The sequence below is a fragment of the Haliaeetus leucocephalus genome, unplaced genomic scaffold, assembly GCF_000737465.1.
Source record: "Haliaeetus leucocephalus isolate CR32 unplaced genomic scaffold, Haliaeetus_leucocephalus-4.0 Scaffold228, whole genome shotgun sequence".
NCBI lineage: Eukaryota > Metazoa > Chordata > Aves > Accipitriformes > Accipitridae > Haliaeetus > Haliaeetus leucocephalus.
In genome coordinates this window covers 346054-372933 of record NW_010972664.1, presented here as the reverse complement: position 1 = coordinate 372933, position 26880 = coordinate 346054, and the positions used below count along the sequence as shown (strand labels likewise).

Genomic DNA, 26880 nt, shown 5'->3' with positions numbered 1-26880 from the left:
TCAGTGAAGATGAACAGGGACAAATGATCCAGCTCCCTGAAGTGGAGCATAACTGTAGCTAGTTTCCTTATGACAATCTGTCTATTTTTACTTGTATGCACATTCCTGAAATTTTTATCTCAGTTGTGCATATTCTTTAGTGACTGTTAAAATGCTGATTAAGAAATAATATGCTCAGTTACAAAGGAGCAGGGCATTCACAACTTATATTTGGTAGAGATTCAGTGAGAGACGCAAATCACCTCCAAAAGCTATGTGCATAAGAGGCTATGCCTCAGCTGAAGAACTCTGCTTAAGCACAATTCGTAACTTAAACCACTGTGTAGCCTCCAAGGCACAGCTGAGTCATGTTTACATAGCTTTGACTGCAAGTAGGTGAGCTTATTTTTGTCTGTATCTACCAATGTATGAATATCAATTAAATTCTGTCCTATATAACAGGTCTGACTGTAATATCTTTAATAAAATGTGAGCAAAACTTGTAAACTCAGACCTAATAATTCATAGTAACTAAAAAGCATTCATTTTGATGAGATGTATAATACTACTTTTTAACTATATGGATCTGCACTTTTTTATTTAGCTGTAGCTAAAATAAAATAACATAAACCAAAACAAAACAAAACCCCCAAACAAAATCCATGTCTCAAAACAACAGTATGATTGTAGAAATGAATGACTGAATAAGTCTTGGGTTGTGCTACCTTAACTCTTGCAGTGAAACAGAGATCTAGCTGAAGCTACTTTAGGACCTTCTGATTTCCTCAACTGTACAGGGACCTGCTCAGAGCCCACCATCCTTATGATCTAGCTGGATGCAGCTGTTAATCTAGAAAAGACATTTGGATGTGTTTCAGTTGATATTCTACTGAAGTATTTTGATGGATATTTTCCCCCAAAAGTTCAGCTAACTATCCCTTCTGAATTGGCTGCACTCAGAAGAATGCAAGTAATGGGCAGGTCTGCAATTCACCTTTTTATTCCTGAAGAAAATTACACTTCTGGTAGAAGGGGTCAGGATGCCATTAGCCTTCAGAATCAGGCTTGCAGATTCCTTAAAAAACATTGGTCTTTTACTCGCTTGTTTGTTTTTAAACTAGAGCCCAGCATTTTACAAGTTTCTGAAAGCTCAGACTGGACTGCCCACAATTATTCTCAGGAGACCTCAGAAGGCTGTTCTCACAGCAGAAGGGAAATAAGCTTTCCAGATTTCTAGCACCAAATTCTATAAAAACCAACCAAACAAACCACAACACTTGGGGAGTTAATCGCTCCAACTTTTCCTAAAACATTTGCAAAGCTCTCTTTGCAGGAAAACTTTACAGACTTTGAACTGAGAGCTGAGACTGTGAAGAGCAATGCAGACAACATTAACGTGCATGCCTCCCCACCAACAAGCTGCACACAGTTTGGTAAGCAGCAATGTAGTCAGACTCCTCGGTACAATTTCACAGTGTTCACTGCTGCATGGAACAGTGGCTGCTCTGCACAAAAAGGTGCTCAGGGAAACTAGATAGATAAAGGCAAATAAACTCACTGGTGCTGAAGGATATAAGCTTTTTCCGTTAAAAACCTATCAGGTTTCAGGTTTGTAAGACTTTCACAGAATCACAGAAGGGTTGAGATTGGAAGGGACCTCTGGAGGTCATTTCGTCCAACCCCCTGCTCAAGCAGGGCCACCTAGAGCCCATTGCCCAGATTTTCACATCCTCATCTTGCACCTCTCACAGTGGTGCCAGCAACTCAAACATTTGTGTCAGAGTCATACAGACACTCCTGTTCCCTGGCAATCCGTGTAGGGAGATGCAGGTGGGTGGCCAACAGAGTTAAGACATCCTGCCAGGGCTCCATCCTGCAGTCACACTCGCATGCCCTGGCTGCAAAATGCTGCACTGCCCACCCTCTTCCCCCCCCATCCCATCTGTGTTTCTGGATGTACAACATCAATGTATCTGAGTGTACACAGTAACCTGGGAAAAGCTGTTTGTAGTGTTTTGTATGATGATATTCTAAATGCTAGAATTGAAAGAGAAACCTCCCTTCTGACTCCAGATATGCCATTAGGTGGTTTCTGATACTAGATAATGTGACTTTATATTTGTATAGGGTCATAATTTTAATTTTTTAAAAAGAATATTATTTGATATTACTGGTACACAACTTCATATGAAATTTCTATATTATTTTATAATTTACATTATATTTATGTTATAGTAACTAATAATTTCTATATTATTTTATATTAATACACCCAGATTATAGTATTTCTTCATTATTTATTAAGCATATTCTTCATTAATGAGAATTTTAAAGAAAATTGTTTCTATTTAGAAGATAAAGATTATAACAATCTCTCTTGTTAATATTTTTAGTAGAATTGATTTGGACTTCACCATGCAGTTTATTGCCTATAAACAATTTACAAACTACTGACAAGTTTAAGTATGTTTAAAAAGACTGATTCACAGGGGTTTACATTCTTACCACACGTTTTTTCAGATTCATCTGAACCATCTGGGCAGTCCAAGACTCCATCACAAAATAAATCTTCTCTAATGCAGGTTACACCATCATCACAAAGTTCATCAGGTGGCAAACACTCAGCTGAAATAATAAGGACAATAGCAATAACAGCACAGCAGTAATGCAGTTTCACTACAAAGGAAAATTGACTTACCTTTGCTTACTTTAGCACAAATCAAATCAACTGCTCTATTATGTTTTACAAAACTGCATTTTCAGAAGCCTGGAATGAAATATCACATACTAAGAAGATAAATTAAGCACAGTATGGAGGAAGTTCTCAGAAGTGACATATTTTTTGAAACTAAGCTTGAAATAGGGCTGGAAGAAAATTTCCATGAATTCCCATTTCCTTCCTCTGCCCAAATAAACTACTTTATGCAATATAATAAATGACATTTTCCAATTTCTTATGCTTGAATGACATGAGAAAACTGTACTTTGGTTTAAATAGCGGTGAAAAATCTCTGGTTTTAGTAATATAATTTAATTTAATATCTTCAACTTCAACACATCACAATGTTGCACTTCATCATGCTAAAGAATCTCATTTTTTTAACTAGCATATCTTGAAAACGAAAGCCTTTAAGACTGGATTTTGAAATACCAGGAATATCAGAAACCCTATTCTTTTCAGATTTGCAAATTATATTTATAAGTTAAGGGCAAATTTCTGCAAAAAGAATACATGGGCAGATCCTTAAAATTGTGGAATCTCACTAATAGTGTTTTCCTTGAGCATAAATGTTCATCCAGTGCGAACATGCTCTTTTAGTCTTTAGATAGTTTTGGTCCTAGACATCTGTAGAATTCAAGTAGGTCCTATTAAAGTGAACAAAAACATGTAGCTAAAATAAGCTTTGGATAATTACTAATTTCAAAATTCTTGAAAATTGCATTAAAATCTGTGGAAACTATTCACTCAGCACTATTCACATAGTTCCTTTTCAGCAAGCATTTACTGAAGTACAGAAAAAAGTAAAAATTTCTTATGCAAGAGGGAAAAATATTAATTTGTAAAACTGATCTTGCAGCTTCTAACCATTATTGCTTGATTTACTTTTTCATAAAACTGTTAGTTCTGTAATCAGATTAAGTGAATGCTTGTATGATATTGTATTGTATATCAGTATAAGTGACAAGGACTGAAATTGGTTTGGATGTATTGTAATATTTCAAAGTGCTTTACAAAACACTTTCACTGTTAATAATGAAGACACTGTAAAGCAAGAACTGCCATGTTGCATCCAATTGGTAATTGAAGCAAACCAAACATAGTTTAGTCAAGTGTTGGAAGTGATACAGTGCCAATGAATGGCCACAGATGAACAGAGACGAAACTGTGTGTTCTAGACCCAGAACAAAACCCCAACCAATAATCTAGGAATATGTGTTGCACAAGCCCAATATGCAAGAAAACATTGTTTACATACGACATGATCAATTCTAGGTTTAGTCTTCACTCAGAAAACTAAACAGCATTGCCACCTACTGGATAGAAAGAAATTAACATTTTCTAGTAAAACATTTTGACTTTTTTTTAAACAGCAAATTACCCTAAATTGCAATGTAATTGCTATACTCAGCTAAAAAATGGCAGTAAATACATTAGACCCATTTGAAAATGCTTGTAAATGTCATATATATTTCACCATTTAATAAGGCTAGGGAAGGTTTTCAAAGATTCAGACAGCTTTGGCTTTCTGTCCATTGGAAGTCATGTGAGAATTTGCTAACAGGTTGGGGTTTTTTTGTTTTTTGTTTTTTTTCCCCCCAAAGAGCCCGAAGAAATAATAGGAAACAAAAATGAGCAGTCAGTAGAAGTGTCAATATACACAACACATATACCATTTTTGTAGAATGTACAGTCTTAGAAGTCCCTTCTCCTTGAAGAGGTCTCCTTGGTCAAATCAAAGGTAAACCCACATATCATGTATTTGTAGGAATGGAATGTGAGAATTTAATAATGTGAGAAGAGGCCGTAGGCAAACAGTGTAATTCTGAGATCTCAGATTGTTTCATATACACTCCCTGCTTCTCCCTGTCTGTAGTTACCTACCTACAGTTGTTGAGAACTTGCTTGTGGTGAGCTGTCCTGAACCTGGGCAAACACAACCCAAAGTTAGAACTCTACTTCTTGCTCTCTGGCAGCACCTCTGCAGTTGCTTGGGCAGAACTAAGCAGCAGCTAGTCTGCTCTTATATCTGCATTATTTGCTGTATCCACACACTCCAGTTTAGGTAATGATATGGTAACACCAGCTTGAGTGGCTTGATCCTAAAGGTCAAATGTCACAATAAACATAAGAAAAATAATGTGGAACCCAAGTGTATTTTAAATCTCATTCTTTTAGCACTAGTCACATGCTTTTCAATAACTTCAAAAGACTTTCAGGGTTTTTTTCCTATTAAAATAACAGCAGTACTTTCTTGTCTTTCCCTGGTAGGGAAAAGTTCTAACCTGAAGATGGTGTCAGGGAGCTTGTAATAAGAGTCACGGGATTTGCTGAAACAAGATAAGTTATGACAACTTTAATATTAGTACTATAATGTGTATGTACATTTTCTTATAAATAAGATTGCTAAACAAATCAGTTATCACAGTGTGAGGAGAGAAGCCTCAAATCTTTCTAGTATTTGTATATTTACATACAGGCATACATACATACCTGTGTGTATACATATTTACACGTGAACAAATGCCTAGGTAAATAAGTAGATTTGTATTAGTGATAGTAAACTGCAAAACATTCTGGAAAAATGGAATGCTTATTTGTGATTGCTCCAACACAATTTCTACTTAGATGTGATTTTAATAAAAATCACTGAGGATGGCCCTGGTGTTTCCAGCTCCCCAATAGTCTTTTTTTCCCACTTTGAATTTGCATTAGCATCCCTGTTTACTATTTTTACTTTCTAGATTAAGACTCAAATACGTGAGTAGGATGATGATGTCCTCAGCTGAAAAAGATCCCCATGTCACTACAGTTAATGGATCCTCTCCCTTAGTTTATAAGATGAAAGGCCAGAAGGAATAAAGTAAGAGATGCGGTAAGGCCTTCTTGCCTTGTCTATAGTTTGTCACCTATCAGTTTTGCTGGCAGAAGTTGCTGATCATTGGCCAACACAGACTTACTTTTGTTAGATGTTCCTGCTCTCTCAGACTTACTAGTGCACAAACTTGCATGAGGACTTCCTACCAATTTTCTATCAAAACATGCTTATTTAGCAAACACTATTAAGCTAAGCTAGGACATTTTGCATTAAATGGATTATGCACCGTTCTATGTCAGCAACTTTAAAGACACAGTTCCTCAGACAGAGGGAGAGGAGGGCCCAGCAGAAGGTGTAGGAAGGGTGCAGCTGGATGGACTGTTGCTCTCACACAGCTACATTCAAAGAAGGAAGCTTCATTCATATCTTCACAGTAGTTTCCAAAGTGTTATATACATACATATCTACCTACATATCTGTCTACATATTTCCTAAAGGATCACTATTTTGGAAGGAATGAAACATTCAAAGACCTAAAACACAGGTGCATGCATGAGCAAGCAGTTCTAATGAAACAATTATCAGGAAGCTATCTCTTGAAGACTGTTGAAAAAAATTGGGACTGTTACAGGCACTTCCAAAAGTGCATGCACAAGTTGACAGCAAAAACCATGAGAGGAAAAGCACAGGACAGTGACAGAGGCATCAGTGGTATAAGCACAAATCACAAATGGTCAATTACTGTGTGATCTCACTAAAGTAACATGTGAGGTGGGTGAGGATGGTTTTAGTGTGAACAGAGCCAAAACCCAAGCACCAGCAGATGTAAACATACCACATATGGTAAAACTTAGGTATATCGTGGGATTTGGACTGAAAGAAAAAGAGCAAGGAGGCAGACACTGTTAGCAAACATACAAAAATGACCCCAAGCAGACCTAGGACCAAGTGGGAAGGAATCCAGACCAAGAATATTATTCCATTCCAGCCTGGGGTGCTGACAACTCCCAACTCACTTCCCCTGCCACCACACCCACACCTCCCCATTTCTTCTTGAGGATGATTAGCACCATTGAACTTAGGACTCAGAGGAGCATTGAGATAGCATACCAGAGGAACGGATAGATAAGAGAAAATTCGTGTGTTAGCAGTTTTAACTGTATCATTGGGAATAAGCTGTAGTAGTTGTACACTTTGGACTATATGCGTTAGCCTGTAACTAGACTAATACAACACTTTCATTGTTATGGCTGTAATTAGACTAGCAGTAAATACTTGGTTCCTATATTCATAGGTGCCTTTCTTTAGCTCACAGAAATTGCACAAAGCTCCTGGTCTGATACCCTGCCCTGGAGAATTGTATGTGATAATTTGTATGCAGTTTGTATGCAACAACTCGACCTGCATGTAGTGCTACAAAGCACCTGCTGTATTATTCAGCTCTCTGACTGACTTTTGGCAGGTTTGTAGTCAGTGAATTTGTGAGACCAAGGAGTTGTGTCTGCTTCATACCCTATCATCCTAAGACTTCCAGTGATAGGGGAAGGAAAGTCTATCAATCAACATTGCTCACTATATTGGTAATCACAGCATGAGAGTAGGACTCCCCAGCCTCATCTACCTGCCTAAATCTGTGAAAACTTCAGCTTGACACTCAGCTGGCTGATGGAGACTCAACTTCTGTTTTCATTCACTAATTAAGGTCTTACAGCTTTTGTACAGACTTCAGATCACTGCTTGCTCAAATGGTCAGAAACAATGAAGGGCAGCTAACTATCACTGAATGGACCCTAAAAGTCAAGCCCTAGTTACAGCTAAGGCAGCGTTACTACGTTATACTACCTGAACAGCAAGTCTTATGTTTCTTCATGTATTTGTAAAAAAAAATAGTTTCTGTTTTATGAAAGATACTGACCTGGTGAAGTTAAAGGCATCATTGTAGTAAGAGTTTCAGCAGCTACTGGAAGAAAGCAAGTTCGTTATAAACTCCTTTTATAGCACAATATCTAGTTTTACACAACTCAGAAAGAAAGTTTAAATAAAAAAAAATAAATCAGCTGTGACTACTTCTCTTTAAATCACTAGCAGTGTCCTGCTTCCTTCCTTTTGAACATCTCACCCTGTTCCCAGCCTTTTCTCAAACTCTATGATCTTCCTAAGGAGGAAAGGTCTATATTAATCCCTTTCAATCCTCAATCCCCATTCATTGTATTGCATATAAAATGTCTTCATCTGGGAAATCTCTGTCTTGACACTTTTTATACGATGGAGATTTTCAGAGCACCTGTGTCTTATAGAACAGTGTTTAGATCAGATAAATGAGTTAAAATTAACCTGGGATAATTCGCAAGAAAATAAGTTACTTCTAATCACTGTGAAAACTGTGATTTCAAGTTAGCCACACCTGTGTTGTAGTTGCCTCCTCCTCTGAAATAGGAACAGGACTTCTCTTGCAGAACATACTGAGATATAGGATGCAAAAGTGCCATATATGATTATGATCGCTAATTAGTTACAGTTGTTATTTTATTGAAGCACTCCTAATGGAATGGACAGATGGTATCTCATGTGAAAAGAGGCATTTTAATGATCCACAGCAAGAAAAGTTTGACTACTTCAAAGTTCATCAATAGATATACAATCTTTTAAAAAGCTCTTCATAATTTTATTTGGTGACATTTTTGAAGTATAATGAGCAATCACTTTCAACAGTGATGTGCAGTTATTTAGAACAACTTCTTATATGTGGTGCAAGTAGTAAAGAGAAATAAAGATGTCAAGACTCTGAATTTAGCTTTTGAATACCTGAAGTACTTAGCAAAAAACGTACCTTTTAGAATAGAGTAAGAGACATTGCACACCAGATGTCCCACTCTCCTTAAAGCAATCAGTTGCTACTTAATAGTATCTCCAGCAGGTCTTCAAATGTCAGCTAATCAACTTCCACTTCAAAGGATTCAAATTACTTTTTATCCTCACTCTCAGTGAAGGTCTGTTTTGAAGCTTATTGAGGTAAAAACAAGGATTTCCATTGATCTCTTTGGGCTTCCATTTAGGCTTTGATAAATTTTCTGGTACTTACATAAAATCACTATATTTATATATTTGCAGAATTTAAAACTACCTAATTTTTAAAGCCACATGCCTTTTTTTCCCATTTACACTTTACCTAAGCTTTAGAGGAATATGAAGTCAGTTCCTTGGGCATACTTGTCCAGAAGCCACACTCTGTATTCAGTTTGTTGTTCTTACTGAAATCTTTTCAATAAATAAGTCTTCACTCACTGTGAGGCTGAGCCCTTTTCCTTATTCTTTAGCAAAACAAAATGGCAATTGCATTTACTTATGAAACAACACAGTTGGGGCTTAATTGCTTTAATTTAAGGGATAATGAAATTAGAAATGTTATGCTACATAAAAGACACGAAGTTGAGTGGTTTTCACTGGGAAATCACAACTTTGTCCTTTACTCCCTGCTTAGTGAACACACAATGCTGACTCATACTTTCTAGTTGACAAGGTTGTAAATGATTCTTTCAGCTGCTACTTAAAGTTCTGTAATGGGGAAGGAGGGTACCCATAAGCATAAGTAACAATCCCTTTGCCAAAGTTTTCCCTTAGGAGCCAAAGTTTTCATTCATGTTACCTGTAGTTCTCAAGGGATTCTACAGAGAAAAAAATTTTTACTAGCATTACCTGTGACTTGTATGCTGTTCACATCAATTTTCAAAGTCTGGGTAAGATTAGTTTTATTTGCGTTGAAACCCAAAACCAGCTCATTTTTTATTTTCTCAACTGTTACCATCTGGGTAAAATAAAGGCTGAAGATCACAACAACACTAGCAATACAAAACAGAGAAGCTGATTAGTTATACAAGCTAATGAAGTAAATTTGCTATATGACTTATCATCTAGACAGTATTTCTTTCCAACAAGGGTTCATTTGCAAAGTCAGGGTTTCTTTAAGTGTTGGCTGGCAAAGATGACACATAAAGGAACACCTCTTAATTATCAGGTTGGTTTAAACCTTGGAGAAACAGTTTTTTTTTCCTTTATCTACTCTTATTTTCACTGTGGGAAAAAACCAAAACAACATCCATATCAATTGCTGCAATGGAGCTGAATTTGGATAAACTAAAGGAGAAGTAGGTTTATTGTTATTCAACAGGTCTCCTAGTTTAAGCCCTAAAATATTGATTGTGAACCTTGAAGTGTTATGAAAATTATATAATATATTCATGTTATAAAAATATAATACAAAGTGATCACTTTTATAAAGCAAAGAATCTGTGGATTCTGCATCTGTGAGGATCTGCTGTGTGATTGCCTGGATTCTCATAAGGAAACAGTAATGGCTGCAAGCACAGATATTTTGAAATCAGTGGTTAAACCACATTTAACTTCTATGGGGCCTGAATTTCTGCCAGAGTGTTTTCTATTTGCTCTCTGCTGTCCCTTCTAGATACTATTATTAAGTTTTATATTTGTAGCTAGATTAAGGTAGCATCAAAGTATGATGCTTGCTAAAGTTTTTCTCCATTTACTTAAATTTAGGTTCAAACTTTTTTATTCTTAAGCATTTATACTACCCAATTGCAACTGACTCAGTAGTGCTTTTTGGTAAGAGGTGATTAATCCTGCCATTTTGCTAAGCTTAGTTTGCAATTTGCAATATATGGAAAAAGTCTCTTTAATTTCTTACATGTTTCTGATAACCTCTGGGCCATGCTAAGCAAACAAAAGCTTTTATTGCTATCCTTGTGACTCAGCAGAGTTTCAAGGGTGAAATAACAAGGAGATTGCCCAAAGGGGTAAACACTTTTTAAATGAAAAGAGTCAACTAGAAAATAGTTTCTGAGACAAAGTAATATTTCAATTATTATTTCAAAGCAGAAATGAATGCAGATCCTTACTGATGTGTTAAAAGCCAGATCCAACATTCATTGACATCAGGTTTTTCTGTGATTTCTGTGGTATTTGTGTCAAGATACAGCTGTGGAATTGGTTTTACCAAATATAGATATTTACAGTGCAGATACCTAGATTCCTATTGCAGTTGTTGGAAAGACATAAGCTGTTCTTTGGCATAATTGATCTCCCCCTAAAAAAGGCATCTAAACTGACCAGATGAGAAAACTCTAAAAACCCATCACTTACAAAGAGAGCCTTGAGCAACTAGCTCAGAGACGTCTCCATCTTTGATGCCCAGATTTTGATGAGAAGAGTCCCATTCTATGTGCAGAAACCAAATTGTGCTGACTGTATCTACCTTCACGAGGACAAAAACCTGGAAGTGACCTACTCCTACCACTGTGTACTCCATTCCCTTGATGTTATAAAATCCTTCATAAAGTGATCATTCTCCACCTTTCTAGCTAATTAGGTTTATGCCCTCACTATTCCAATCAAAAGATTGCTCTAATTCAAATCTGCTTCCCATTTTCAACATGCATGTATTCACAGCTTGCTAATATCCATTTTTCTTTTGCAAGCATGGTCATTCAAATGAACTGTCTCCTCTGAATATTTATCCACTTTATGTATTTACAGACAACATTTATATCACAAGAACAGCTGGTATCACAGAATTGCATCATTTGTCATCATGTAATGTAAACTTTTCTTTAATTTTGTGGTCTCACCTGTAGGATAACTAATTACATCACTCGTTTCTCAAAGTCTTCCAGTTCTACTAGGGTGTTAATCTTTTGTCCTCTGTTTTGTTCTTGCCTATCATAGTGTGTCATCAGACCATTCTTTATTTAAAGCCCAAGTTCCTAATGATAATGTGAGATCTGCCCCCCAGTCTAAGCAGCTTCCTACTAGCAAGCTCAGCACAAACTGATATCCTTTCCTTTCTAGGTAGTTTCCTACCTACTTCACTGTCCTTACCTTTCCCATTTTTCTTTCTAACTCGATAGTGCCAGGGACTATTAAATTTTTTTTCTTCTAATCCTACAGGATGTTTTTGGAGGAAAGATATGTCTTGAAGCTTCATATGCTCTTTAGAAGGCCTTATCCAATCTCTAAAGATGTATTTTTTCATCTGTTCACTGTCCACTGAAGAAGTTTCTAAATTAATAGCATCATTGCCTCTTGCCCATATTTTAAGTAAACTTTGTCATATGCAATTACCCAGTTTCTGACTTCTTGAATCTTTCATGGCCATCTTCAGATTTCCTGTAGAAAAACACAACAATAAAACAAAGCACAACACAAAAGCACATGATTCCCCTTGAGTTTATAAAGTTCTGCATAGGAAGCGTCTTCTGAAACTGTTTAATAATGGGACAGAGTATTACATGTGTTTTGATGAATCAGGACCTTATTAAGAACAGTGCAGATGGAATTAACACTGCAGACCTCACTGCATATACTGGACTTCTTTGCCAGCTGGCCTTCAGTAGGACAACCAACATAACAGGATATTGAAAAATGAGGTCAAACAAGCTTCAATAAATGAAGCAGGTCTTACTGGACCTATTTTATAGACTCTTCAGGACATACAGGGTGCAGCTTTACCTGGTGTCAAATGACAGCCTCACTTGCTAACACCCTAAGGAAAGTAAGTTAAGTGAATTCATGTCCATAGGGACATAGGAGTATATTTCCATTCATCTGAGCTTATGTCAGCAGATCTCTAACCTGAACTTTCTTCTAGATAGCAAGGGCCAGCAATCCTGCAAACATAGCACAACTAATAAACCTTGGAGGAAAAAAAAAAAAAAATTAACAATTCTTTAAAATATAGAGGTTCTGTGAGCTGGTCTTAGGGCTCAGCCTTACTGGTTTGGTCCAGGCATGGACTTATAGGAGTCTGAGAAGGAAGTTTGCCCCAGTAAACACATTGGTGTCAAACTTCCCACAGCAGCACTTGGAAGAGATAAGACATGAAAGGAATAATATAGGATGTTCCCAAGGATCTCTTGGAAAGCAAGGTATTGGTAAGTACTACTGAGAGAAATAGCTAAGTGAGGACTTTTGACCTTTATTTGCAAAGTTTAATTAAATTGTACCTACTTGAACTGGGAAATTTCACATCTCTTGAATTCATTTTTCAGATCACTTTCTTGAAAAACTTTTTGTATCTATATGGAAAAGAGAAGTCTTGAACAAATACAGTAATTAAAAATACACCCAATTGTACACTGCATTCATCGTTTTAATGCTAAATAATTTTTCCTTCCCAAATCTAGACTACAGAAGAAAACTTTTTCTTTGATCTTTCACTTATTTTCACAAATAAGGAATATATTGAGTTCTGACCAGGCTTAGGACCTGAAATATCTCATTTTGGGGAGAGGAAAAAGCCATCAACAGCAGGTTGTGTTAGGGAATTAATGTACCTATCAAATAGTCTTGAATTAACCAGAGACCAATAGGTTCTTACCAATTGTTCAACGTCAAAGGCAAGGACTTTGAAATCAGTTGATGATCTGTTTTGCAAAGCAGGAGTGAATGATGTCCCAGAGAGTATTTCAAATGTTCCCATGTAACCATGAGTATTCCCATCTGCTTCAGCTGCATAATTAAAAATAAAATTCATTGTTTTGAATTATATAGAAGAAAAATGAAAAACATTACATTAGCTTTTACTCCACATAGATCATCAAAACAATAACTGTTAGCTTTCTGTTCTGCTTTGTAATCAGAGATATTTTGCTTATGCTGATTTTAAAAGTGATAGACATTTTTCAATGTTTACAATAGTTACAACTGTAAACATATTTTATGAATACTATTTGTCCTTGATTCTCATTACTTTCAATTCTGTTAAAATGCTGTTTTCCAGCAGCACTGTGAATGGATAAAGGGCACAATGGTATGTCCAGTTAAGTTTAACACAAGGGACAAAAATACATGGGAAGAATAATAGTTAGTGAATTTTGAGTTTTTTGTGTGTTCTGGATTAAAAATATTAAGAATTACTACTTTGCACTTTATTAAATGTTGTGCACTTTTTATATAAATGTACACTGTTTTTGATAACAGCACTGGAAACACTAGTGTCAGACTAATTAAACTATTTTTGACCTGACCTTTCTTACCAATACATGCATTAAATGCTAGCAGGATTTATGAGGAAACTAGATAACTGGTCCTTACTGCAAATTCAATCTTGATTTTTAATATGTTACAGCATATGAGGTATGCATAAAGCAATTCATTATACATATACATTATACATTAAAAATACTTTCTCACTGTGTAATGCACTGGAAATTTTCAGATAAAACCTGAATTAATGTGGCTGATGATTGATAGAAAATGCCTTTTGCTTACCAGTTACAGTACTAGCGGTATTTTTAATTTGTGTTTGAAGGCATTAACATCTAAAAGGAGTTTCAAGACAAAAGCAGTTAACTAATAAACACTATAATAAACAAGACCTTTAAACCAAAATTTCAGTTCCATTTAAAAATCATCCTATGTTGTTTTTTAAATTCAGCTTACTTTGTGTATCAGTAGCTTGATTCTATCACATTGTGAGCATTGGCTAAATATTAAGAATGACTTTACCTTAACTTTACATAGGGCTGGGGGCTGTCTGTCTAATGCAGGATCTCTTTCACACCAATAAATTACTTTAAAATATATATTTTTTTAATAAAAATGAAAAGGTTCCAAGAAATGTAGGACACCTAAAGCTCCCCACAGACTTCAGTGGATTATCAATGTCTTTCTGAGTCAAACATCATATGTGGAGAAAAAAGCAAAAATCCACAATTTGCCGTATTACCTTCTCTAGTTGATGAATGCAATTGAATAACCAAAGCTTTATAGCTTGGATTGCATTCCAGGGACTTCTCCCAAATTCTAAACCATGAATATTCATTTCTAAGGCTTCAGGACATGCTTCAGTTGCTTGTATTTTTGCCTGTTTTGTTCACATCAATTTCCAGGGGAGGAGAAGAGGAAAACTTAATCTCCCCCCCTGCCCCCAGCCCTCCCCCCAGCATTAAAAGCATAGCATGAAATATGAAATATACTTACAATGACAACACCACTGGCTTCAAAGTCTGAACGTCTACTGAAGAACTGAAAAGGATAAAGGTTGGCTACTTACCTCGTTCTAACTCCTGGATTGATAACCATGAAAGTACAATCAGTCCAACACAAACACACAGAAAAATTGCAAGCAGAGAAGCAAACAACATTTCATAGTAACTAATAGGAACATATTTCGTATCAGATGATTTTTTCAGCTTCATTTCTGTCTTGAAAGCTTGTGTGAATTAAGGACTGACAAAAGACACAACCTGAAAAGGACGGTAATAATCCACATGAACAGATATTTATAGGAGATGCTTGTAAATTAATTACATCATAAAACTTCATTGATGTAGGTTTTTACAACATTCCTGAACAGTCATATTCGTACACAAGATATGCAAATATAAAGAAAAGACATCTTTTCAGAAAGGAAGAATTTAAGATTATGTCTCAGATAAAGAATAAGCGAGACCACAGAAATGTAAGGCTGGTCACTGGATTTGAACTATTTCTTGTAATTTGATACTTTTAAGTGAAAATTAATGTAAAATACTGCCTTCAGATTTACTGCTTATACGGGGTTTTTTTGGTAATTCTTCACAAGTGCAGTCATGAGGGCAACAGTAAAAGCCTGTCTTTCATCATTCTGCTTAAAAAGTTTCTTTAAAAGTAATTTTATATATATAGGAAATGCTGGCAAATGAGTTGTTTAGTACTGTGCCATAGTTCAGCAGTGTGTTCAGCACTGAACAATAATTCAGCAGTAAAAATTTAATCTGTGTAAAGCATGGTTCTTTGACCACATATCTGGAGGACTAACCAGAGAAGATATTATGAAATGTATGCTCGTTTCATATTTTCTTGCCAGGCATAAATGTGCCATGGGATGCAAGCCCTTGATAACATTAAAGCATTGTGGATGGCCAGTGCTGTAACCTTAATAAAGCAAGAGTAAATTAAACAAAGAATGTACCATCCAGTCCAAAACTTTTTGTTACTAATTTAATCTGTCAAAACTTTTGAGTAAATCAGCTCCAGAAGAGTGAAGTTATACTGATTTTATGTTTCATGCCCTGTGAGCTACTGTTTTTGACTCTGGATCAGAGGTCCTAAATCCAGATTTATGCTATAACATTCCTCAGCTCTCCTTAAGGAACTGGAGAATCTGAGCAAACCAGCCATATTCCCGCCTGTAAAAGGAAAGGGAAACTTGTCCGAGGCAATCTTTGGAAGAAAGAGGCTCTAGCTACCTGTAAATTGACAGAAATGGAGATAATAAAAATTGGGAAGAAATTAGAAAGGCTCAAAATAAGACTCTTGAATGACTTAAGAGTTCTCTGCCCAGTCTTTAAGAACTGAGATATTTGAAAACATCTGCAACATAAGTGATAGGTTTAAACCACTCTAAATCACAATCAAAATCTTGGCCTGACAGTAGTAGCCTCGATTTAGTGTATTATCATAACGCAATGAAACAAATTCAGTAATATTTCCCATTATTAACAATAAATAATGGTTTACTTAAAACCAAAGTTTTTAAAACAAAATTCAGGGCAGTTGAAACATATTGCCCTTACAGAGCAGTCTATATCCTGCAAATGAATGAGATTTTGGAGTCATCATGCTAGATGAATTAAAGTAAGTATTGCTTTTGTATATATTGTGTATGACACACAAACATATGTTTGAATATAAATGTGTGCGCATGTTTATATATATACTTATGTGCACATAAGAGATTAAATTTGTACTGCTGAACACTTTGCTGAACTGTGGCACAGTAGTATTTCTGTAACTATTTGTGATTATTCAGCAATAATGTTAACACCCTTCATTACAAGGGTTTTAATTTTCTATATTTTTCTGAACATTCACTCTATCACAGAAGTTCAGAATACCTCTAAATACCTCACTTTGCTCAGTTATACATGTTAGGTTATTCCACATCTAGCAGAATTACATAATTACATGATAGTTGGACTTCGTGCAGGTGCCCAGGCGCTGGCAGGGGGCTGCAGGGCGGCCTCTGTGAGGAGAGGCTGGGGCTGGCCCGAGCCGGACACAGCCGGTTCCAGCCGGCTCTGACTGACCCCCCGCAGGGCACGGCTCAGCCCCGCGGCCACCACGGCGGAGCCGCAGGGAAAGCCTGTGTAAGAAAGGGCAAAACGCTGCCCGGCTGTGAGGGGAAAAGTGTGAGAAACAACCCTGCGGGCACAGAGGGGAAAGGGGGAGGAGAGGAGGAGGTGCTCCAGTCCCCCCAGCAGGGATCCCCTGCAGCCCCTGGAGAGACCACGCTGGAGCAGGTACCCACACTGCAGCCATGGAGGATCTCACCTCACACTGGAACAGGTGGATGTTTCATGAAGGAACTGACATCTGTGGAGAGCCCAGGCTGAAGCAGGTTTATCCTGAAGGACCGTAACCCATGGGAAGGATCCACACCAGAGCAGGGGAAGACTGTGAGGAGGAAGGAGCAGCAGAATGGAGCTGTTATGGACTGACTGCAACCCCCCAAAGTCCCCATCCCCCTGCACCACTTGGAAATGGCAATAAACTAAACTATTTTTCCCCCAGCTGAGTGCATTTTGCCTGTGATTGATGGCAATTGGTGAGTGATCTCGCTGTCTTATCTTAACCTATGATCTTTCCTTTCCTATTTTCTCCCCCAGTCCTGTGGAAGGGGAGTGAGGAAGTGGTTGGGTGGGCATCTGGCAGCCAGACAAGGTTAACTCACTGCAATTGTCCATGCTGCAGGAAACAATACTAGTTTGTTCCTATCTTATTCCTAATCAGACATTTTCTGTCACAAATTTGAGGAGTTTTGTGCAGATGAACTTTGCATTCCTCTGTCTTATTTTGCATAATTTAACTATTTGTATCATTGACATTGTATATCACTAGTTAAAAGATAAACACTATTACCCAAAGATGTCACTGCATTTTAAATTCTGATTTATGCCCTAATGGTGAAGTGATTAACCAGAGAAGTAAAAGTTGTGGGCATTTACAGTTCAGTTGTTTTCTTTTACTAGCACCTTGCATGTGATTGTCAAGTTGTATATTGCGCTCATATGCATTGATTACAGTCTGGCCAAGGACATAACTTAACACGGGTAGTCTCCAGCTGGAGTTGTGACTCCTACAAATGAATTCAATTGCTAAACAATTCTAGTTGGCAACAAGGTCATGGTAGCAATAATTAATAGGCAAGCCCTGGACACTGAGCTGATAGTAATTAAATGAGCTCTTTCATTAGTTTGTTTGTAACATATTGTAGTCTGTAGTACTATAAGCTGGTTAAAAAAGAATATGAGAACCCATGATTTCACATATTCATTTGTAAATCTTCAAAATGAGGGGGGAAGACTTCAACACTGTGCCAATGCTAGCTTACTATTAATCATGAATTACAGAAGCAGAACAGTTTATGCTGGAAGTGACCTATGACGGTCATCTTGTCCAACCTCCTGCTCAAGCCAGGGCTAACTGAAATTAGATCAGGCTGTTCAGGGCCATGTCCAGGCAAGACCTGAATAACTCCAAGGTGGAAGACTCCAGAACTGCTCTGGAAAAAACACCTGTGCCAGCATTGACTACCTGCATAGTGATTTTTTTTTTTTCCTTATATCTTACTGGAATTTCAGTTGCTGCAATTTGTGTTTAGTGGCTCTTGGGCTTTCACTATGCAATTCTGAGAAGAGTCTGGCTCCATCTTCTCTACAGTCATCCCTTAGGTAGCTGAAGGCAGCAATTAGACACCCCTAACAGCTTGTCAGCCCCCAGCCAGTACTGGTACATAGGGTTATTCCATCCCAGATTCAGGACTTTGTATTTGCTGAACTTGGTTGAACTTTATGAGGTTTCTGTCAGGCCATTTCTATGTCTCTTAATGACAAGTACATCCTGTAACTACAAACTTCCCTCTAGCCATTGACTGCACTTGCTTCGACTCTTTTATTCCTCATTTAGTTACTTGTCTTCCTGTTCATTCTCCTTCTGCAGTCTTAGCTGTATACTTTTTCTTTTGATTATAATTCTAAAGTTTATTTTTCACTTCCATTTACTCTATAGACTGATAGGACTCTTGAAAGTTGGATTTGGTTGGTTTGTTACATGAGTAAACTGATGAAATGGCGGCATCCATTCAGGAAAAGAGTGAACATTAACCTATGTTACTACCAGATTAGAGAGAATTTCCATCTACTGTGAGTTGTGAGTATTCACAGGTCATGAACAGCCTGCAGCACAGAAATTATTCGCTGGAGAAAATAATATAAAATTAAAAATAATAAACCAGATTACTCAATTCTATTGGCAAAAAATTTGCAAATAGGAAACTAATGAAATCCGTTGCATATTATTTTCTAAGCTCTAGTTTTATGATACAGCTTGTGAACTGTATGATTAAACAATTATACCATGATTTAAAAATAGTTTAAATGGTACGAAGGCAAATACTCTATTAATGTGTTCAGAACAGGAGAAACATGGCAACTTATTTAAATATTGATAATTGATTTTTTTTGAATTATTATTATTATAGTCATACTAGTGAAATATGAGAGTAGACCATTTTTAAAGAAATAGGTCATTGCCATGATAGAAGCCTGAAAGATTCACAATTTAGTTTGTTTGTATTGCATCTACAACTGCAGCTCCACAGGTTTTGTACCCTTATTAGGCTGCTTTTATTTTATTGTTCAATCAGTCTCCAGCACAGGGTGAAAAGAGTGCTAACATAGAAAGGATGTTGTGTTCAGATAATTCCTCTAATACCCAGTCTATGACAAACATATTTAAAGCCTGACATCCCATTAATAGCTAGCTATCTGTGGGAAAATGTTTTGGTTACCCACACAGACTTGCCCTCCCCTATCAAAATGAAATGAAAATCAGCTTTATGTCAGCTGTTTTCAGAAGTCTAAATGGTTTGTCCCTTTTGCTATGCAGACTTCCATAGAGGGAGGCAAAAAATAAATCAATGGATCTCCATTGAAAGTGCAGAAACAGACTATAAGCTTATTTTTACTATTACATCATAAAAAGAAGTTTAACAGGATGCTCATACAGAAGTACAACTTCTCATGCCATATTTAAAAAATCCAAACCCTACATGTTGATTACTTTTCACTCTTCCAACTGCCTGTATTGAGGATGAGTAGTAGTCAGCCAGCTGTCAAACTTTATATGAAATGAAAAACATGGACCTCATTTACTAAATAAGTTATCAGAATTTTTAGTAGTTAAAAATATATGATTCTTTGTGTAATCCATTATTTAATATTGATTGACTAAGAGTGGCATATTATACATCACTAATGTGCTGTTCTGTCGTCAAACATCTTCTCATGCATATTTGACCCAGTAAGACATAGCTTCGGAGAGCAGTGACTTAGCAGAGGACTACACAGTCTTTTTATAAACCCTATTTTCACCCATTTCCAGTATAATCCAACTTGGAGGACTTGATGAATCTTCAGTTTTCTAGGTTGGTATTTCTTATCTTGAGGTTCTTGGACAACATCCTGAAATTTTAAAAGTGCAGACAGTATTAAACATGTAAGTCATGAGTAATTTTCTTCTCTTTAAATTTAATTAAAAACTATGCTGTAGAACACAAAAATATTGAACGAATTTGGAAAGACCTGCATTTTAATCAAGTGAAAGGTATGAAGGAACAATGTTTCCATTTTCCCCCTGAAGTTATACAGTTTGAGCTAATTAAAAAATCAACCAACCAAACAAAAAAACCCCTCCAAAACCAAACCAAAAAACCAGCCTGGTTTCAGGGTCATTTAACAAGTATAGCTGCTCAGAGGCCTGGGTAATGTAGGTGTCCATTAGGCTAAGGTATGTTGAAGGTGGGAAGATAAAGAAGGGAACTGGACAGTGGTATCTGCCTTCAGTCCCTAAGCGTTCCGCAAATTTGGGCTCTAAGTTTATATTGAAATAACAACTGTTGAAAACTGTGAGTTGATGTCTGGTAGGTCTCATCACATTGGAAGATTTACTGGGAGCGGGAAGATCCGCTTATGGAGTTATCTGAGAAGGGTGTTTGCTCTAAGACACTACCCAAAATACTTTCACATATGCAACTAACAAGAAATTAGTTTCCTAGGGGTGATCACTAAACGGATGGGATGTGTAATGTGCAAAATAATACAGTAATGGGTAATTGAATGCAATTAAGTAACTGATATATTTTCTTTATATGGAAGACCATACTGAAATTCTGACAAAGGGTTCTGAGGCATTTTAGATTCCTATCACATGAGCTAATATCCATGCTGTTCTGTGCATTCCCAATTTAATTAAATTCTGACTTCCAATAAGCCTATAACAAAAAAGAAAAAAAAAAAAAAGCATAAAACCCCCATGGATTTTATACACCCTTGAAGAGGGTTCAGAAATACGGATTAAAATTAACTATTCAATGAAATGACCCAAATGGATAACTGAGAACTACTCTGTTTCCATGTTAATCGATCCATATCAGGAAAGTAATTAAAAATGCACTGCTGTCATTAGCAGTTGTAATTCTTCAGACCGGCTTGGTGAAAAAAAAAAAAAATTGCACAGAAAGCAGAAGTGGAATATATTACCTTTCCCACAATTTGGAGGAAGAGCTTTCTTTAAAAAAAGCAACAATGAAACCCCACAAAAAAAACCCAGCACCAAAAAAATCATAAATTGCCTTGTTTAAACATATCCAGAAAGATTCCACAGGGCAGCACTGAGGTTTCTTTCCAGATCAATCAATACCTTGTCTGACATTGGGTAGCTGCAGCTCAACATTCACTTACTTTTCCAGCAGTTCCCAACGCCGAATCAGAGAATCATATTTTAAGTCAGAATCAGAGTTTTATGGTTTTTAATAGATTATAATAAAAAGTGGGGCTGATTAAGAGTATCCAGAAAGGAAATCTGTGATGACTCCAGTTTACATCAGCAGAAGTGATCACAGAGCTAACAGCTAGCACTGAGAGTAAAGGAAGACTTTCACCCAACTTTAGATATCTAATGGTGAAGAATTTTTTTCTGGAGGCAGTCAATCCTTCTTCATTGGCTAAAGAAACAGCATAAATAAATATTTTAAGATAAATGTCTAATTTTTAGGTAGTTAAAATTAGGTAAGCTGAGTATAACATGATGCCTTCCATTCAGAAAATAAGTTACTTGGTCATATTGAATTAGCTGGTTTTGGACCCCTAGATGCATGTGCTTCCTTATATTCCCCCTTCTTATTAGGAGAAAAAAGGCATGGATCATGGGAACAAAGGGAAGATAATAGCAATTAATAAAAAAACCACTAGTTAGTGGAGGCTAAGAACAGAACAAAACAAAATAGCATGAACCGTCTGAGTAATGAAAAGAGCATGCCAGCGCAAAGTTCACTGTGATAAGTAAATAGGAAGAGGCAGGAACAGATATGGCACACATGGGAAAGAATCAGTCTTAACTCAACTGATAATGCTGAATGGCATAATAAGCAGGTAAAAGACAAAGGTCAAGATGAAGTAGCAATATTACTGCTGCTCTGACTGAATTGATGTAAAAGCCACTGTGGAGCAGTAGTTGAAAATAGCAGTAAATTTACCACAATGTAATAGTTTCTATGAATAAAAGCAATTACAGCAACATTACTGTGCATATAGATTTGTGTCTTAGAGGCCAATATGGAAGCGTTGAAAAGAAAATTAAAATGGCAGAGGAATGGTTCTCCTCTGTTGTCCTTAGCTTTTATTCAGAATGATAGAATAAATGCAAACTACTTCTTCTATACTAGATACACAAGTTTTTGTCAGTATATATTTGTTTCTAAAGAAGCTTTGGAATAAAAACTTTGTATCTCTTTGCATGTTAAGGGGCCACAAAACACAGAAGAGAAAAAAGTGTGAAACAAAGACTTAGATACCGGCTAGTCTAACCTCTTTCCATCCTATGTAAACCATTTCATGGTACCTATAACCTCTGCAAAGTATGGGGAAAAATACTGTTTTTAAATATTCAACAACTGTCATTAAAATGCATCCTCATCTTTTTGTGTAGTCTCCAGCAACCTTTCCCAAGATTGTACATGCCAGCTAGCAAACCGTTATTCCTGATACATAGTCAAAAATTTGTGTCTCAAAAAAAATATAGAAAATGGGAATTTTCATGTTCAAATACAAATTAAAGCATTAAGACCTGTATTTCATGAGTGTTATATAAATTATTGAACACCCTGCTGACTGCAGATCATGGCATTACTATCCCCTGTTCTGCAGACCAGGTAGCTGAATATGCTTACAAGGTCATTAAGTTTTAACTATAAACAATTGGAATAGCACCTGTTCCTCTGAAATTTAAGTGGTTTAAAAGTCCCAGTCTCCAGGTCATCTTGCTAAATCTCTGGCTCTTTTAGGCAAACTCATATTTAAAACTGATATCTTTTCTTACAACCCTGGAAAACCCTAGCCATAAGTATCTCCATAGCAGGAAGAGTAAGAAATGCCTAAGAAGCAATAATTATCTCTATTTCTAACCTATACAATCAATACTACAAAGACCAAGACAGTTTGTCTGTATTAATCCTTTGGAATTATTTGGGAAATCTGTATGGTTTATGCAATATTTGTACTCCTGTGTAGCTATATTATGGATGTGAAAGCATTCTTAACTGACTGAGATTCTGAAAGGCAGTCCATAAGAAACAAACCCTCAGATATCTCCATTATTATGCCATTTGCTACCACCTCATAGGGGTTATTTCTGGTTGACCACATCAGCCAGAGCAAAGGAAAATCAGGTACACAGGTCAGACAGAGAATACTCAATTTAAATGAGAAGATAGGAAGAAGTAAATCTGAAATCCTTGGAGTTTACTCATATAAATATGGACAAAATGAGGAGAAAGCTGAGGCCAAAGAAGCTGTAAAAGAGCACTGATAAGCATTTACCTAGTGTTCAGTGTATCAAACATAAGCATAAGCTTGCTCTCCCTAAATATGCACACTACAAAGCATTTTGACAGCATGACATTTCTTGATATTAAAAATACTCTGCACATCCTTCCAAAAACATTCAGCCTCAGTCTTGCTCCTTTCCTTCTGAAATTTGTGGTAAAACTTTCAGTAGAAGCTGAGCCTGACTTGTAGAAGAAGTATTACATCAGTGCAAAATCCTTTGAAAAATTCCACTTTACATCTAATGTAACAATAGGGCAACAATTATGTGTTTGTTTTGGAGGAAACGGATAAATAAGCTACTATACTCCATCTTTCACGATCCCTTGAACAAGATAACACAGATCAAAAGTTAGACCACTAAATAATTTGATCACTCTTACTTTCTTTGTCCTCTGTACTTGACCCACAAAATAACTACTGAACAAAAGATAATTTATATTCTTTTAAACACATGTGGAAAGGCATCCAGGTTAGACCTCTGTGATAATCCATTTAGCTTCTTACACCAAATTAACTTTTCACATTGGACATTTGACAAGATGATGGAGAAATAAAATAAAGTATGTACAATGGGTTTCTTATTTTTATTTTTTTCATTATAATTATTTTAACAGTAGCTGACAGATAACACAGAAGGATGAGGAAAATGCTCTTAGATTTTGAAATGGAGGTCAACTAAGCATGTAATTACTTTCTCAAACGTTCATATAATTGGACTCGTCTATTTGAACAGGAGTTCAAATTTTGGTCATTGTGTTCATATTGTTCCTCATTATCCATTTTGAGTGCTACAAAAATAAGACTATCTCTTTTGAAACAATTTAAATGCTCCCAAGATGCTGAATTGTAAAAAGTTTTATATCTTCCTGTTGTTAAAACAATTGATGACTTCTTTATTTTAATGTCTATCCAAAATGGGGAAAAAAATGCCTTGTATCAAGTGTAACAGAACACATGAAATACTAACAAAGATATTTGAAATTGTATGGCTTTTTTCTATGACAAGCTTTCAGCCTCAATTTTTCTTCATTTAAAAATCAGAATTGCCACTCAAAAACCAATGAAAACTGGACAACTGAGACACAGGACTACTCTGCACAGAAGGATTTACATACAAATGTAAATCAACTCTGAAAGATTTGATAATGCTTTGGAGGAAAATAAAAATCAAAAAGAGAAAACCAGTTCCTCTTCTAAGTCAGTCTGAAACATGGCAAAAAGTAAAAGAATTATTAGAAACTGACCAAATGGCAATGCTGCCAAAAATTAGGCCTCAAAAAATTCCCTATAGATGAGACCAGTATTTCAGATTTCATGTAATATTCTTTCCCTCATGGGAAGGGAGGGACAGGGAAAAGGAAGGGATCCTTCAGTATAATTCTAAAAGAAAGAATTTTAAAGTTTGCAAATATATCAGCATTTTACTTTGTATTTATCTATCTTACTTTTGCTATCCAAGTATACAAGAGTTTCAGCATTTCCAGCTAACAAATATGTCAGTTATTTCCACAGAAATTCCAAAATTCTGTACACTATACTCCCTATAAACCCATTGATTTTTCCCAACTTTGCATAAGCAACTCATTTTGAATCAATTTACCTTCAAATATTTGTCTTATTAAGTACTAGCCCTGCAAATGGGTTTGAGATCTCTGTTCTTTTTCATTTACATATAGAAGCAATAAAAGATTACAGCAGTGGAACCAAGCTGGCAATTCCATTGATAAAAAAGAGTGTAATACCCCCTCTCATACCTCTGTCAATTCTTTAAATTATAAATGGAAAATTAAACTATTTTCAGTCACAAAATAATAATCTTTAACTTAAAATTCAGAGATTAGATTGAGTTGTACATATATTCCAAGGCATCATTGTTAGGGTACAACTATATTGCAAGGTTTTTCTGTTACTACCAACTGGAAAAAAATCCATATATATTTAGAGTTGTTGTTTTGGGGACAAAAAGATTTTAGCACAGTCTGCTAGAAACTGGCCTCCAACACTCTGCTCTGGAGGAATAAGGACCCATAGATCTAACAAATTTTTAGAGATTTAGGGTGGCAGGGCAATGCAGATGTAACATTCAGAATCTGTAAATGCTGAATTAGTGGAGTCCCACATCTTTTATAACAAATATTAAGCCCAAGTTTCTATTTTTTTTCAATAAGTAACAAAGAATAATCATGACAGATGACTCCTTCTAAAAGAACAGGCATTAAAAATAAATCTGGTTTATTTATTTATTTTTTTTTCTTATTTCTGAAATAAAATATTTTCCTACACTGTAACAAACATTTGACTTTCTTCAAAAAGCTTACAGTTTCATTTGGAGCACTAATGTCCTGCTTGTACCAGTATGCATTTTCCTCCCCCTGCCCCCCACCCCAGTAATATTTGTTCTTGCTGGTCATCTTTGAGACTTTATCTTTGAGATCAAGTCTATCCAAGAGAAAAAGGAAGTCATAAATTATAAAGTCAAATTATGTAATCACATGCATTTTTGTAGTGTTTTCAGAAAAAGAGTATGTGGAGGCTGAATGCAGCATAATCTCCCAGAGCAGTGATTTTCACTGCAGTCACACGTGATCACATGAATAGTCAAATACAAAGAAAAAGGGCAATTTTTCAGGGTGAAGCAGTCTAGTAAAATACCTATTAAATAGTGTAATAATACAAGTATACAAACAATAATATTTATATAAAATACAAAAATTTGAGAAATAGAAAGATAATGGAATCATAAAGAGCATTTATTGCTATTGTATAATTTCAGTTGTTTTCTTTTGGCTAGGAATAATGTGAAACAAAATAATTAGAGATATTTTTGTTCAAAAATTTTTCTAAATTGTTTTCTAAGATGTATGAAAAACAGGACACTTTTGAAACAGTGAAGATGGGATAGTTAATAGCATTTACACTGCCTCAGGGAAAGTCAACAGAGTACACCTGCTCATTCAAAAGTCACAGAGATGGAGACAAAACATTTTAAAAATAAAGTTTAAAAGCTGAATTTTCACCTTATTTCTAATAAATAACATCCATTGAAAAGATCAGTCCTCAGTGAAAAATAAAAATACAGAGAATTAGGAGATATTCTGTCCAAGTGAGATTTAGATTTACTAAGATGAAAATTAAAGAAAGAACATGTTATAAGGACATGCTGGAAACCTAGAAGAAAAATTAAATCCAGATTAAAAACCTGCAAATTATGGTAAAAAAATAGCAGAAATACTGGAAAAATAAATAAATAAATAAATAAATAAAGCCTCACGAATTCTGAAAAACACCAAAATGCATAGACTAAAGTGTGACATAATGTGCAAAAAGTATTTTCTGTCAGCTACGAGTAATTCAGGCATTAATTATTACAAATTTTGTTTCTTAAAGGATCTTATTGATTACTATTCTCTATAGTAATGTGA

General features: G+C 35.9%; 1 protein-coding gene across 1 annotated transcript in view; it reads right to left on the bottom strand.

Annotated features, from left to right (window-relative positions):
* The window catches only part of TMPRSS15 (transmembrane protease, serine 15), a 159488-nt gene that overhangs the window by 42687 nt on the left and 89921 nt on the right, over positions 1-26880 (bottom strand). The window contains 6 exon segments of the mRNA XM_010567628.1: positions 2485-2612; positions 4579-4618; positions 9213-9355; positions 12537-12604; positions 12907-13037; positions 14584-14684. Of these exon segments, the coding sequence (XP_010565930.1) occupies positions 2485-2612; positions 4579-4618; positions 9213-9355; positions 12537-12604; positions 12907-13037; positions 14584-14684 (611 nt within the window).